General features: G+C 47.4%; 1 protein-coding gene across 1 annotated transcript; it reads left to right on the top strand.

The window, feature by feature from the left end:
• The first annotated feature begins 806 nt into the window (after positions 1-806).
• LOC117966088 (uncharacterized protein C2orf42-like) lies at positions 807-10773 on the top strand. Its single transcript, XM_059013668.1, has 10 exons — positions 807-1009; positions 2599-2810; positions 3279-4060; positions 4217-4330; positions 5125-5223; positions 6243-6347; positions 8190-8294; positions 8825-8925; positions 9563-9728; positions 10213-10773. Exons 2-10 carry the CDS (start codon positions 2608-2610, stop codon positions 10413-10415), a joined length of 1878 nt encoding a protein of 625 aa, XP_058869651.1. The 5' UTR covers positions 807-1009; positions 2599-2607; the 3' UTR covers positions 10416-10773.
• Positions 10774-16087: the final 5314 nt, after the last annotated feature.

Here is a 16087-nt window from a genome sequence, read left to right as displayed (position 1 = left end):
GGAATTTGGCAGGTAATGGGGATACTGGTGAAACTACTAAATCCAGCGTTTGGTTTTTCAAATTGAACTCTGTGGGACTGGCTATTTCTGCACCAAACCAGAGCAGGGGAGACACCAGGGATGGACAGCGAATAAGATTCTAGGATGGTGTGCCATGTTCTGACTGCCATTGCGCTGTTCCCGTGACTCCCCTCCCTCTGCAAGCAGGTTCATTCAGGTCTCAGTGTGGAGAAGGGGTAGTAAAGCACTGTGCTGTTCCAGTGACTGCCCTCCCCTCCCTCTGCAAGCAGGTTCATTCAGGTCTCGGTACGGAGAATGGGTAGTAAAGCATTCTCAGGGCAGGTTGAGTGAACACAGCAGGGCTCGAAGTAGATCAAGGAGCAGAAGCAGCTACGTATTAAACTTGTATTATTTATTTATGATTGCCATTTTATTTGGAAAAAAAAATGTGTGGTACTGTTTTTTTTTTTTTAATAAAAATGTAAATCTGGCGTACAAATTAGCTTGTGTGTTGTTGCGTAGTTCGGCTACCGTGTTGCAACTTTTCAAATACAATTCTTTGAACTAATATCGTAATTCATTGAGGTAAAAAGCGCTCGGTATTTTCGACACAGTAACTTTGTAGTACAAATACCGCATCATTATTACTTATCCAAGTACTTCGTGCAACACAATGCACTCTTGCTGCGAAACATTTCTCTTAGTGTACTGTACTGCAAACATACATTTTCAACTAGCTTTAAATACCAACGTGGGTTTTTTAAGCACAGCTGTCGCTGAATGTTAACAACACTACAACTCCCAGCACACACCGCGCCCCTCTCATCCATCCCCGCCCCTTTGCCTTGTCACATGGCCAGCCGCCGACCAACCCCGTGCCTCGTTACAGCCGCAACGCCGACCGCCGTTTGTAAGAAGGAATGGCGACGAACCTGAGGGAGCGGCGTCGTTGGAGTCTGAGACAAAGCCAGCCAAACAGAGACGGGAGCGGAAGGGGTTAAACCTCCAGGTAGATTCGACGCCAAGCGCAGTCCTTTCACAGCACCGCCGGTGTTCAAATCGGTAGTGTTTACTGCAGAAGTGCATTTCCCAAAAAACCGGTCAACTGTGCTGTAGATCAGGAACAAGAATCTCAGCGAAACCGAGCTGTGGTGTTTTCTGGCAGGAGGGTCTAGCAGTCCTGTCTCCAAGCTTGAAGAAAAAGGAAATTGCATCACTTCGTTTAAGATTATTTACCCAGTTTTAGCAATTAAATGTAGTGTATATATATATGAATAACAGCAGTAGTACGGGGCTAAGTTATGTTAATGGGAACATTATTATCATTATTGTTATTATTATTAGGATGTCAACTATATGCAATAAGCCGAGTGCTGTCTAGAAATGTAGAGAGATAGAGAAAATAAGTATTTTCATATAAATATTATTAAATGCCATGCAGTCTAGAATATTACAAATACAAAATAAAAAGTTTAGTTATAGCGAAGGTGCACAAAGTTTATTTCAGGACGTTTCGGACAAAATATCTAGCTCTGGAAAAAAAAGTAAACTCGGTGCAGTAAACGTGTTACTTATGTGTACATTAAAAACTTATATATATATATAGATATATTATATATACACACATAGTGTTTAACAACATACGGTGTAAAATACGGGGCACATTTAAACACCACTTTAAAAAAATATATATATATATATATGTATATATATTATTTCTTTATTTTTCCCCAAAGAGGGGGTCATTGACAATGTAAAAAATAATTTTCAGGTCAAATATAACTGCACCTGTAAATAATTTCACTCCGCGACATCATCAAACATGAAATACGCGTTTATATGCACAGAGCAACTACCTATTACCAAGCGCTGCAATTATTTATTAACTAAAATCAATGGCAAAAAGAGACAAATCATTCAAATACGACAAAAAACACAAAACAATTGTGCCTCTCTCTCTCTCTCTCTCTCTCTCTTTCTTTCTCTGTCTGTCATTCAAAGGTGCTTTATCGGCATGACAACATTGGTGGTATTGCCAAGGCGTTTACAAAGTACAATATTATAAGGAACATCAATAAAAGTTAATACATGGAAAGGTCTAATTAAATATAGAGGTATTGGTAGGAATGATAAAGCGAACGCTGTTAAATAAAGAAACGATACCCCCCCCCCCCCCCCCTCCCCCCCTCCTTCAGTGCCCCTGTGCATAGTGCTCAGACACACATACTGGGCAGCCAGTGGGGGCTGTGTGTCCTTCACCTAGTAGGATTGCCACTCTGTGGACTGGTCAGGTTTGGGAATTGCGGGAGAGAATTTTTTTTAAAGAATATGTTCTTTGGGTGTATTTATTGTAGTGTTGGAGAAAGTACATCTCTGTCTTGACTTCTCCCAGTTCAGTCACCCAGTAGCCTCTCTCTCTCTCTCCCCCTCCCTCTCTCCCCTTTGTTTTTCTCTCCCTCTCTCTGTCTCTCCCTCTCTCCCCTTCTTTGTTTCACTTTCCCCTCACTCTCCCTCTCTCGCTCTCTCTCTCCCCTCTCTGTCTCTCCCTCTCTCGCTGTCTCTCCTCCCTGCTTTCTCTCTCTCTCTCTCTCCACGCAGGGGTACACGATGGAGGGCAGCCCTGCGGCAGCAGCAGCAGTAGCAGTGACCCCAACGACAGCACCCAGCACCCCCTCCCTGAGCCAGCGGGATCGCACCAAGACCCCCCCCTTCCTGTCGAACCTGGGCAAGCCCACCCTGCGCGGGATCCGGAAGTGCCCCCAGTGTGGCGTTTACAACGGGACCCGGGGGCTGAGCTGCAAGAACCAGAGGTGAGCGAGGAGACCAATACACTGTCTATAAACCAGCGAGGAGACCAATACACTGTCTATAAACCAGCGAGACCAATACACTGTCGATAAACCAGCGAGACCAGTACACTGTCTATAAACCATTACTTAGAACCTCCTGCCAATGCTTTACTCCTCACTCTGTTCTGATATCTGTATGCTGCTGACTTAAGTTTTAACTACACATTTTTATTGTGTTGCTTGTATAGTATTTGTCCTTTATTGTTTTCCAGGACCCCCTTGTAAACGAGGCCTCGGTCTCAATGCGTAAATCTCTTGGTTAAATAAACAACCCCCCCCCAAAAAAAATAAAATAATACGATGTCTATAAACCAGTGAAGAAACAAATACGATGTCTAAATTGGGGGGGGGGGGAAATCAGGTGTAAAAATAATTGGGCAAAAAAAACCAAAAAACAATGTTCTCGTGAGCCCTTTTCTGTCCTCTCAGGTGCGGGGCGGTATTCCGCGATGGGGCCGGGCGCAGCAGCAGCAACCGACGCCAGCAGCAGCAGCCCCAGCCGAGCGCGGAGGCCGTGAGGGTTGTGACAGGCTCGGACCCGGGCTCCTCCTCCTCCTCCTCGCCGCGCCTCTACTCCGTGCGCCAGCGGGACCGCGGCCCGGATTACAGGGGCTTCGTGGAGCTAGGGGTGGATGAAGCTGAGATCAGGACCCCCGGGGGAGGGGCCCTGCTCACCCAGGTCAGCTCTGGCCGCTGCTACGTCCCCGCCTGCTGCCGGGCAGCCACCACCACCACCGGGGCGGCGCCGGAGAGCCCCTGCCTCCACGTGAAGCTGGCCACGGAATGCCGGCTGGAAGCCTCGCCGCTGACTCTCAAGAGCTCCGTGCTGGGCTCCCTTCAGGCCTCCCAGGAGGCGAAGCAGGCGATCTGGCAGCTGGCCACGGAGTCGTCCGGCCCCCTGGTGCAGCGGATCACCAGGAGCATCATGGTGGTGAAATGCAAGGCCAGCGAGCTGCACCCGCTGGGCTACCTGCATGCCTCCTTTAGCGAGCGCGGGAGGGGCCGGGAGGGGTCGCGGGGCCCCCCGGAGATGAGGTTCCAGTGCTCCTGCCAGCAGGCTGCACGAGGGGGGGCGGCTGGTCCGAGGAGAGGGGAGGAGGGAGGAACAGCGGGGCGGAGGTGCGTCCACTTCTACGCCTGCCTGTGCGCCTTCGCCAGCGACCACAAGCTGCAGCAGGAGTTCAGCGGGTTTATTAACGGTGACGCCGACGGTGAGGATGGGGTTGGGAGGGGAGGGGGACGGGAGGGGGAGAGTGATCATCATACAGGGCTTCAGTTTTTAAATATCTGTCTTTAGAAACTGAAGTGAGCCCGCTGTGAAGGGACGCCTTAACCTTATACAAGGAGGGCAATGTCATTTTTTGTAGGTCTGCCGATAAACCCTGAGTCTCTCCTGCTCTACCCCTCTGCTGCCTCTCCTCATAGTGAGCCCTGCGTACCAGCAAAATCCAAGAAGATCAAGGGAGAAGGCGCCACAGCAGGTGAGGGGGTGTAACTGCACTCTAATACAGGGCTTGTCATAATGGCTTTGTTTTTTTTTTTGTATCGGTTCACATACGTTAAAGTCTACAGCTGTGGCCAAAAAGCATTGCTTCTCCCTATAGAATGAACTCATTTTGCTTCATAAAGTCGAATGAAACCTGCTGAATAACGTTACGTTAATATCTTGAATTACACACCGCTTTGTAGTTTTCCCCATATGCTTAACAAAAAAATACTATTACGGCTTCCGGTAGACTTTTTGCGATTTTGTAGTTTCTTTGATTACATGATGTTAAATATAAGATATAAATTATATTCATATTGTTGTTGTTTGTTTTTTTCTTCAATCCTAAAAATCTAGGTGATGCAAAACGTTTGGCCATAGCTGTCAACGTGTTTTAATACCAAATTTTAAACATTTAGGAAACTAAACAGAATCTGAACTGAGCTGCGCAGGCTGATTTGAAGCTTCATGTTCAGTGTTACTGCTAAACTGGGGAGCAGACATTGTATTGAGTCAGTGAGCTGTGAATGATGCACTGCAGCCAGTGTGCGGATATTTGTAACCTTCAGAAGCTCAGCTCCCTGCATGCTGGGCTCTCATTATTAATTAGTCATTTAGCGACTTAGAGACTAGTAGAGTGAGCTATGCTTCATCAACAACTGCTGCTGCTGCAGAGTCACTTCCGATAGGACCTCGCTTGAGTCGGGATTTGAGCCTCCTGGGGTAACAAGCCCCTTTTCTTTAATCACCGGACCACCAGACATGCCTGTGCGTTTGTGCCCCCCGCAGTGAGCATCCCTCTGATCACAGTGAGAGACGGGGGGAGCGCTGGCTTGAGGAGACCTGCACCCAGGAAACAGGTCGTTTCCTCTGCACTCAAGCGAGCAGGTGAGGCCATCCAGACATTACTTTTTTTTATTTGTTTATTTAGCAGACGCCTTTATCCAAGGCGACTTACAGAGACTAGGGTGTGTGAACTATGCATCAGCTGCAGAGTCACTTACAACTACGTCTCACCCGAAAGACGGAGCACAAGGAGGTTAAGTGACTTGCTCAGGGTCACACAATGAGTCAGTGGCTGAGGTGGGATTTGAACCGGGGACCTCCTGGTTACAAGCCCTTTTCTTTAACCACTGGACCACACAGCCTCCTAATGCTAGTCACACTCAGAGGGAAGGAGACACTGCTTCACACAGAGAGTGGCGAGGCCATAGAATGAGTTACTAAGGGCTACCAAGGGTTACCTAGCCATGTTGTTGATGCTGAATCACTGGGATCCTTTAAGACCCGACTTGACAAAGTTTTGAGATCAATCAGCTGCTAGGAACCAGCAGTGTGGAGTAGTGGTTAGGGCTCTGGACTCTTGACCGGAGGGTTGTGGGTTCAATCCCCAGTGGGGGACACTGCTGTTGTACCCTTGAGCAAGGTACTTTACCTAGATTGCTCCAGTAAAAACCCAACTGTATAAATGGGTAATTGTATGTGAAAATAATGTGATATCTGTATAATGTGAAATAATGTATAATGTGATATCTTGTAACAATTGTAAGTCGCCCTGGATAAGGGCGTCTGCTAAGAAATGAATAATAATAATAATAATAATAGGAACCAGACGAGAGCTGATGGTCTGAACTGGGGTACATTTTCTTAAGTACTTTAATATGTTCTTAGAATATCACTGATATTGCATGCCTACCTTAAACCTATATTGTACTGCACTGTACTGCACTGCACTGTACTGCACTGCACAAACCAGGATTTCTGTATAATCTGAGTGAGTACAGTTTGTATTTTTCTTCCGGAATGAATGTTAAACCTGGACTGCCTCACGCTGCTCTGCAATGGGAGTCTTATTCTCATCACTGTATTGAATATGCATCCCTGTATTTCATTTCTGCCTGTCACAGGAAGTAATGTTCCGGTAGACGAAGCCCATGTGACCCTGTCTTTCCACCAATGGCTGGCCAGCGTGACGGAGCGAATCCACCAGACCATGCACTTCCAGTTCGATGGTGAGGAGGAGGGCTGAGGGGATCTGGGTTCATTTCATATACAATTTACTGGCAATTTATCATATTTATTTGGCAGATGCCTTTATCCAAGGTGACTTACAGGTGTTACAGGGCAGTACAGGGTTACAATGCAAGCTTCATATTTAAACACAGTGTAGTTTACAGTCAGTGCAAATAATAATAACACTACTAGAATACAATATGAACTAGGATGCAGCCAGTTAGGATCACAGCAAGTTATATCTACAGTGACATGTTAGCAGTGCAATAGTGCAAGGATAGTGCATCAGCTGAGGATCCAGTAACGTGGTGCTGAGGTCAGACGAGTCCAGTGCAGAGCAGGAGGGGCGGATCAGGAGATCTACAAGTGCAGAGTAAACGGGGGTCTCGGAGGTGGCGGAACGGAAGGCAGTGAGAGACGGAGCGGTCCTGAAGTTCTCCGGAAGCTGGTTTAAAAAAATAAGTCTTTTTTTCCAACAGTCTTTTCCAAACACTCACATGTTGCACACATGGTATGTGATTGCAGATATAACTTGTTGTAATCCTAACTTGTTGCATCCTAGTTCATATTGAATTCTAGTAGTATTATTATTATTTGCACTGACTGTAAACTACACTGTATTTGAATATGAAGCTTGCATTGTAACCCTGTAGTGCCCTGGAACACCTGTGAGTCGCCTGGGATAAAGACGTCTGACAAATCAGTAAATACTAATAATAACAATAATAATAATAATATGTAGTCTCATCCACAGTGTTGTAGTCAGTGCTGCACAAACCGATTATTCGATTGTTTGTTCTGATCAAGCTCTCCACAGGTGAGGGTCTTTGGTGTCGATCGGGCTGATTTACCCATTCAGAGTGATACGAGTGAAGAAACAGCTCCCTGGGTTTGTGTGGGTCGCTGCTTTTCTTAGACTCTGTGGAGAACAGCGAGCCACACAAACCCCAGCAACTATTTCTTTACTGGTTTCACTTTGAATGCTAAATCAGCCTGATCGACACCAGCGACACTCACCTGATTGTGCTTTACAATGCTCTGGCGCTGACAGAGAGGTCTTTTAAAGCATAAGGAAGCATTGTAAAGCACAGAGAGGTCTGGTAAAGCATAGGGAAGCATTGTAAAGCACAGAGAGGTCTGGTAAAGCATAGGGAAGCATTGTAAAGCACAGAGAGGTCTGGTAAAGCATAGGGAAGCATTGTAAAGCACAGAGAGGTCTGGTAAAGCATAGGGAAGCATTGTAAAGCACAGAGAGGTCTGGTAAAGCATAGGGAAGCATTGTAAAGCACAGAGAGGTCTGGTAAAGCATAGGGAAGCATTGTAAAGCACAGAGAGGCATGGTAAAGCATAGGGAAGCATTGTAAAGCACAGAGAGGTCTGGTAAAGCATAGGGAAGCATTGTAAAGCACAGAGAGGTCTGGTAAAGCATAGGGAAGCATTGTAAAGCACAGAGAGGTGTGGTAAAGCATAGGGAAGCATTGTAAAGCACAGAGAGGTCTGGTAAAGCATAGGGAAGCATTGTAAAGCACAGAGAGGTCTGGTAAAGCATAGGGAAGCATTGTAAAGCACAGAGAGGTCTGGTAAAGCATAGGGAAGCATTGTAAAGCACAGAGAGGCATGGTAAAGCATAGGGAAGCATTGTAAAGCACAGAGAGGTCTGGTAAAGCATATTGAAAACCATGACAAACCAGGGTACACTGTGGTTGCATTACCATGAGAAAAGCGGGATGGGTTGGTGGGGGAGTGGAAACTGCAGAATTCCCACGTGGATCTGTATTCCCGCGTGGATCTGTATTCCCGCGTGGATCTGTATTCCCGCGTGGATTTGTCTCTGTTTCCAGGCAAGCCGGAGCCCCTGGTGTTCCACATCCCGCAGAGTTTCTTCGAAGCGCTGCAGCAAAGGATTTCCGCTGGAAACAAAAAGAGACTCCCCAACTCCACCACAGGTACACCGTGCCAGGACTGATTACAAACAAACCCAAACCCAAACCCTAACCCCAACCCCAACTCCACCACAGGTACACCGTGCCAGGACTGATTACAAACAAACTAGTGTTTCTGTGTCGGTTTGGTCACCTTATAAAAGTTTTCCTGCAGTGAAACCACGGCACAGTGTAATAAACACAGGGAAAGCACAGCACAGTGTAATAAACACAGTGAAAGCACAGCACAGTGTAATACACACAGTGAAAGCACAGTACAGTGTAATTAAGCACAGTGAAAGCACAGCACAGTGTAATTAAGCACAGTGAAGCACAGGTAAGCATTGTAAAGAACTGCAAGGCATAGCAAAGCATATTGATAAAATGGCACACCAGGGTAAACTACGGTAAACGCATCGTATAACTGTGGGAGAAGCATGAGGGGACTGCTAAACTGCCGTGCAATAAAAACATGGTGAACCTTTATAAAGGGGCGGTGCTTTCTTTTGTTTTGTTTTGTTTTGTCCATTTCTTATTTGTTTGTTTGTTGACAGCGTTCGTCAGGAGGGACGCCCTTCCCCTGGGAAGCTTCTCCAAGTACAGCTGGCACGTCCACAACATCCTGCAGGTGAAGCAGATCTTCGACACGCCGGAGGTGAGTGTCACACCAGCGCCAGCATTTATATAGTCATGAAAATGGTCAGGCGTTTACACCCTATTCTAAACAACTCTACTGTAATTCATCTGATTACCCTACTGGTTAGTACTCTTCACTCCTGTATGCACATCACATACTGACCTCTCTCCCCTCACTCCTCCCCTCTCCCCTCACTCCTCTCCCTCCTCGCCCCTCACTCCTCTCCCCACTCCTCTGTCTCCCCTCTCCTCTCACTCCTTTCCTCTCTCCTCTCACTTCTCCTCCCTCTCCTCTCACTTCTCCGCTCTCTCCTCTCCTCTCCCTTCTCCCCCCTCTCCTCTCTCCCCCACTCCTCTCTCCTCTCTCCCCTCTCCTCTCACTTCTCACTCCTCTCCCCCACTCCTCTCACTCCTCTCTCCCCTCTCCCCTCACTCCTCTCCTCACTCCTCTCTCCCCTCACTCCTATCCTCTCTCCTCACTCCTCTCCTCTCCCCTCACACCTCTCCCCCTCTCCTCTCACTCCTCTCTCCCCTCTGCCATCTCTCCTCTCCCATCTCACCCTGCTCTCCTGTTTCCTCTTTCCTCTCTCCCCTCTCCTCTCTCCCCTCTCCTCTTTCCTCTCTCTCTACTCTCCTCTCAACTCTCTCCCATGTAGGTACCACTGGAGGTGACTCAGAGCTTCGTGAAGAATAGTGACGGCTCCTTCGAGCTGTTCCGATGTCCGCCGGTCCGAATGGAGCCCGTTGGGGATGCGGTGTCCGGCCGCTCGGACCGGCAGCCAGCAATCCGACCGCTGGAGCTGAAGACCTTCCTCCGCGTGGGTGAGTGACCGGACGGGCCAGAGACTGGCCAGCGACGGATTCAAGACTCCCGTCGCATATCAGCTTCCATTGCTGGCTTCACAATGAGTTTAATAAGTCACACAGGGATGGAAATAATTAAGGATAAATAATCCAATCATTGCAAATATTTGTTTACTGTTTATAACCATCAGAGACGTTCAGTGAAAACAGACCTGATTTAGTATTTCTATTCATATTCTATTAAATTGTATTTCAAATGTTACATACATTTCCTATCTATCTCTTTCTATCATCTATTTCTATCCATATCTCTATCTCTCCATCGATCTCTATCTCTATCCCTCTATCGCTATCCATCCATCTCCTTTTTCTGTCTGTCTGTCTGTCTACAGTTCGCTCTCATTAAACAATGAAGAGAGAGAAAACATCAAGATAATTGCATAAGAAATAACATGTGGTCGATTTCTTTATTTTCATTGATTTTGGGGTTATTTGTCCGCAGGGAACACGGCTCCGGACCAGAAGGAGCCGACCCCATTCATCATCGAGTGGATCCCCGACATCCTGCCAAGGTCGAAGGTCGGGGAGCTACGGCTCCGCTTCGAGTACGGACACCTGCACAACGGACATGTGGAAAACACGGAGCAGCCATCCGGACCGGAGCAGGGGCTGGGGCTGTGCCCCTCCGACACCAGCACACACTGAGAGAGTGAGAGCACCCCCATAGCATCCCCACACACTGAGAGACACTGCGAGCACCCCCATAGCATCCCCACACACTGAGAGACACTGCGAGCACCCCTATAGCATCCTCACACACTGAGAGACACTGCGAGCACCCCCATAGCATCCCCACACACTGAGAGACACTGCGAGCACCCCCATAGCATCCCCACACACTGAGAGACACTGAGAGCATCCTCATAGCATCCCCACACACTGAGAGACACTGCGAGCACCCCTATAGCATCCCCACACACTGAGAGACACTGCGAGCACCCCTATAGCATCCCCACACACTGAGAGACACTGCGAGCACCCCTATAGCATCCCCACACGCTGAGAGACACTGCGAGCATCCCCACACGCTGAGAGACACTGCGAGCATCCCCACACGCTGAGAGACACTGCGAGCATCCCCACACGCTGAGAGACACTGCGAGCATCCCCACACGCTGAGAGACACTGCGGAGGCCACTGCAGTGCGTTGGTAGAACGGCGCGGTCGGGTTTGCTGGCTTTTTTTTGATGCAGTTGAAGCCGTTTCCTGCAGCGCTCCCAGGGTTGAGCATCACTGAGGAAAGGAACCTTTTTTTTTTTTTTTTTTTGGTAAAACCCAGTGATGTTTTACTCGGAAGAATGTGTTTCTGCGCTGATCGGCGTGTGTCAGACAAGTTGTTCCTATATCAGTGTATTTGTTGTTTCTGTGTTTGGTTTGTTCTTCCAGTAAAAAAAAAAAACAAACTATGGTATGTGTATATATGTATATATGCGTGTGTGTGTGTGTGTGTGTGTATATGTATATATATATATATATATATATATATATATATATATACACACATACAGTGCTCCCCCTTTGTAACGCTGTAGTCGGGAGCTATTTGTGTAATGCCATTATGGGGCAAATGGGAGCCATGACCGTACCGCCTTATAACCAGTATAAAGGGCTGTCTTATAAAGGGGGAGCACCGTGTGTGTGTGTGTATATATATACAGTATAGTGTATATATATACAATAGTGTTCAATGCTGTTTAGCCGTGAGCTTTACATACAATGAAAAAAAAAAACATTGCCCTCCAAAAGCAATTAAATGAGTTGATTTTTAACATGAAAGTAATGAATGAATAGACCAGGCTGGCTGGTCTTTATCAAGGCAAAGGCTGCGTTCAGCGTCTCGGAGCGAGAATGTTTCCGCTCTCTCGGGTGATGAAATCTGCCCTGCAGCTCTGAGCTGCTCAGGAGGGAGCGGGACTGAGCCGCTGTGAAGCGCGTTCTGTCACCGAGCTGCTCGGAGCGGCTCACTTACTGAAAGACTGACCGGGTCCTGTTGTCTGTAGAGCAGCTTCTTTGTAATTTACTGTACTGTACATCACACATGTAACTAAAAGATATATAGTGTATTGTTTCATAGAAATGATTTGTACTTTGTGTCATATAGTGTGTGTGTGTGTATATATATATATATATATATATATATATATATATATATATAATCTCCCCGTTAGTTAAGCTATGCATTGTACCATCATTGAGTATAATAAATTGTATACTAAACCCTGTTACCTGTTTTTCTTTTCTTTTTTCAAAAACGTACTGTGTATTCCAGTGTTGCCCCTGAGCGCTGCCTTGTCACGGTTACTTTGATGACATCACAGAGCACGGAACCGGCAGACGGAATGCTGAGCTCGTAGGTTGTGATGTCACAATGGGACTGGGCGACAAATGCACAGCAAACATAGACCCAGCCACCCACACTGCCTATTGCATCAGTAAACACACACAGAGTATAGTTACTATCACACTGGCACCCGTGTACATAGAGAACATGCGCATTTACACATAACCGTATATACAGCACTGTATTCCTATCAATATCCCACTGAACCAAACATCCTGTACTAACCATCTAACTCATGCACAACGACACACTCTGTATAACGCTAGTCTGCTGCTATCCCATTTAAACTGACACATACAGCATTTCCTATCACAATCAGTCTCGCACATAACTAACGACACATATCAGTTACTATCAGTTACACTCGGCACAACAGAACCACAAACACTCTATTGAACCACAGAGACACACACACACAGACTGAGACACTCAGACGCACCGACACACAGATACACACAGAGACACAGACACACACAGAGACAGACTGAGACACTCGGACGCAGAGAGACACACAGACACGCACAGAGATACACACAGACGCACAGACACAAAACAGACTCAGAGACACAGACACACACAGGCACACACAGACACACACACTTTGTTTGCTCTGGTGAGATGGGGGTTTGGTGAAGCGGGCAGGGGGAGATGGACACTCGGGTCCTCCCCATCGAAGACCCGCGCTGCTTCCACGCGGGGAGGCGTCTCTGGCTCCCCTTCCTCCTCTCCTCCCTCGCTGTCTTCTTCGGCGGGGCAGCGCTCATCCTTCTCTGGAGGGGGGCGAGGTGGGTCCTGGGGAGAGGGCTGAGAGCAGGGCGAGGACGCAGGAAGCAGGTAACTCAAGTTTAACCCTCTAATGAGCTCTCTGGGCGCCGCTCCCCTATCCAACCCTTTTGGGTGTCCAGTGACAGTCCTGGAGGGCTGATCCACTCCAGGCTCAACAGGTATGATGAGATAACGAACTACTTCAGTTAAACAATTTGGGACACAGACCAGGAGTGGAAGGGCCAGTTTTGGCCAGCCCTGTTTTAAACAGACCCTGTTTAGTGAGTCTGTGATTTGGACCAGTCCCTCTTTTACACGGGTATATCCTGGTGAGACAGCAACCCACACAAACAGAAGCAGGGCTGAGTTTCTATCAACCTGCATCGATCCCGTGTGCAAACCCCTTATCGTTCTTCATGTGTTTGCAGTGACTATGGAGCTGAAGAATGGACCTTTTCTACATTTAACCCTGTAATGCCCGAGCATTTACAAAACTATAGATTCCGTTTGTTGTACAAAACTTTGTATCGGATGCGAAACAGAAATGGGCGTTACTCAACTGATAACTGTTAAACACTCAAGCAGCAGTAACGGATTTTGAAATGCATAAGGAAACAACAGTACATTTTGGGTAGCTCATGTCGAGAATATTTTAATGGTGGTAACGCAGCCCGTCGGAGTACCTGTTTATTGATCGATATTTGTGATTTATTTATTGTACGCTAGCAGATGAACCGATACATTGATTGGTGTTACAATTTCAATATTAAAGAAATACTGAAAGAAACGTAATTAATAGATTGTTATACATTTTGTTATGTATTTACATTGCTGCTGGGTTTTTTTTTGTGACAAACTAGCAAACTTAAAGATGTTTATATATAAATAAGATAAGCTTGCTTTGTGCTTGTCAGGAGAATCCTAACTGGCTGGTGCTGACTGAACAGCACTTTCTCCTTCCATTCAAATTAAGTGTGTCAACTGCCATGTAATTAAACTGGGCATCACAAAATCACTTACACTATGTTTGGACGTGCATCGGTGGCTGCCTCTTATCAAGTCGAGATTGCATTTCATTCTGGAGCACACTTTGTTCTGTCTGTCCTACAAACAGTGCAAGAGAAAGCACGGCGCTCTCTTGCATGTAAGCCATTAAATCTAAATAAAAGACAGATTGAACCTTAATATTAACATAATCTGTTTCTATAGAACCTGCTGTGGTTTAAAAATTTCGAACGCTTTGTCGTTGACATTCTCGGTGTGAGATCTACACTCTTGGCGAAGATAAAATTCTAGCTGCTGCTATAGGGTCCAGTGGAGACTTGAAATGTGTGGCAGATCGACTTGCTTCACTCGGGCTGTATAAACATCCATGACGTCCAGCCTCACCTGGGCGGAGCTCTGAGGTGCACACTGCTGTGACAGCCTTGCTTGGTTTGCAGGATGTGGGAGGGGCTGGGCGGAGCGCTGAGGTGCACACTGCTGTGACAGCCTTGCTTGGTTTGCAGGATGTGGGAGGGGCTGGGCGGAGCGCTGAGGTGCACACTGCTGTGACAGCCTTGCTTGTTTTGCAGGATGTGGGAGGGGCTGGGCGGAGCTCTGAGGTGCACACTGCTGTGACAGCCTTGCTTGGTTTGCAGGATGTGGGAGGGGCTGGGCGGAGCTCTGAGGTGCACACTGCTGTGACAGCCTCGCTTGGTTTGCAGGATGTGGGAGGGGCTGGGCGGAGCTCTGAGGTGCACACTGCTGTGACAGCCTCGCTTGGTTTGCAGGATGTGGGAGGGGCTGGGCGGAGCTCTGAGGTGCACACTGCTGTGACAGCCTTGCTTGGTTTGCAGGATGTGGGAGGGGCTGGGCGGAGCTCTGAGGTGCACACTGCTGTGACAGCCTCGCTTGGTTTGCAGGATGTGGGAGGGGCTGGGCGGAGCTCTGAGGTGCACACTGCTGTGACAGCCTCGCTTGGTTTGCAGGATGTGGGAGGGGCTGGGCGGAGCTCTGAGGTGCACGCTGCTGTGACAGCCTTGCTTGGTTTGCAGGATGTGGGAGGGGCTGGGCGGAATGCTGAGGTGCACACTGCTGTGACAGCCTTGCTTGTTTTGCAGGATGTGGGAGGGGCTGGGCGGAGCTCTGGGGTGCACACTGCTGTGAAGGAGTGGGCTGCAGCCACGCTCTCCGTACAGACTCGAACAGGGAGAGTCCTGGTGAGCGGCTTTGCATTATTATTATTATTATTATTATTATTATTATTATTATTAATTAGTCATTTACAGATGTTTTTATCCAAAGTGACTTACAGAGACTAGGGGGTGAACTATGCTTCATCAACAACTGCTGCTGCTGCTGCAGAGTCACTTCTAATAGGACCTTGTTTGTTTTATGTCTCGTCCGAAAGACGGAGCACAAGGAGGTTAAGTGACTTGCTCAGGGCCACACACAGTGAGTCAGTGGCTGAGCTGGGATTTGAACCTCCTGGTATCCAGCCCTTTTTCTTTAACCGCTGGACCACCAAGTCCCCTGTTCTTTACAGTCTTGCACAGACCGCAGAGCCCCTTTTTAAGAGTGCAGTAAAGCTTTGATCACCCGCACCCCTCTGTTATCCGAACAGCCCCTTATTAACCTGTCACGTTGTGTGCATGCAAGCCTTCTTCCAACCTTACTGTAGAGCACAAGGGTGACTATGTGTATTGTATATTGTTCAGGGATGGAAATAAGACTCCTATTGCAAAGCAGTTTCACCCATTCCATGGTGAACTACCAGTTTGATTAGCCACAGTGTGTATAGGTAACAAGCTCAGGTGTGTCTGATTAAACTCCTAGGAAAACCAAGAATGGATCAAACTGCTATGCAATGGGAGTCCTTTTTCCATCCTTGTGATGATAACCAGCATTATTATTGCAGGGATGGAAATAAGACTCCTATTGCATAGCAGTGTCACTCATTCCAGGTTTTGCCACGAGCTTGATTAGGTCCAGTGTGTCTGATTAAGCTCAAAACCAGGAATGGATCAAACTGCTATGCAGTGGGAGCCTTATTTTCTCCTCTGCTCTTACACATGTTGCATTCTCCACACTCATTCTGATTAGCAGAGTTCTCCACTCTCTGCTAATCAGAATGTAAAAGGCATGTAGGCGTGCTCATTGACCCTGATTCTTCTTTGTTATTTTGCTGTTATTTTGTGCCCTGATCAGGGCTGATTTGAATCCTGGTGTA

Source organism: Acipenser ruthenus, chromosome 46, assembly GCF_902713425.1.
Source record: "Acipenser ruthenus chromosome 46, fAciRut3.2 maternal haplotype, whole genome shotgun sequence".
NCBI classification, from domain to species: Eukaryota; Metazoa; Chordata; class Actinopteri; order Acipenseriformes; family Acipenseridae; genus Acipenser; species Acipenser ruthenus.
Note: the sequence above shows the minus strand (reverse complement) of the source record. Positions and strands in the feature narration are given on the sequence as shown.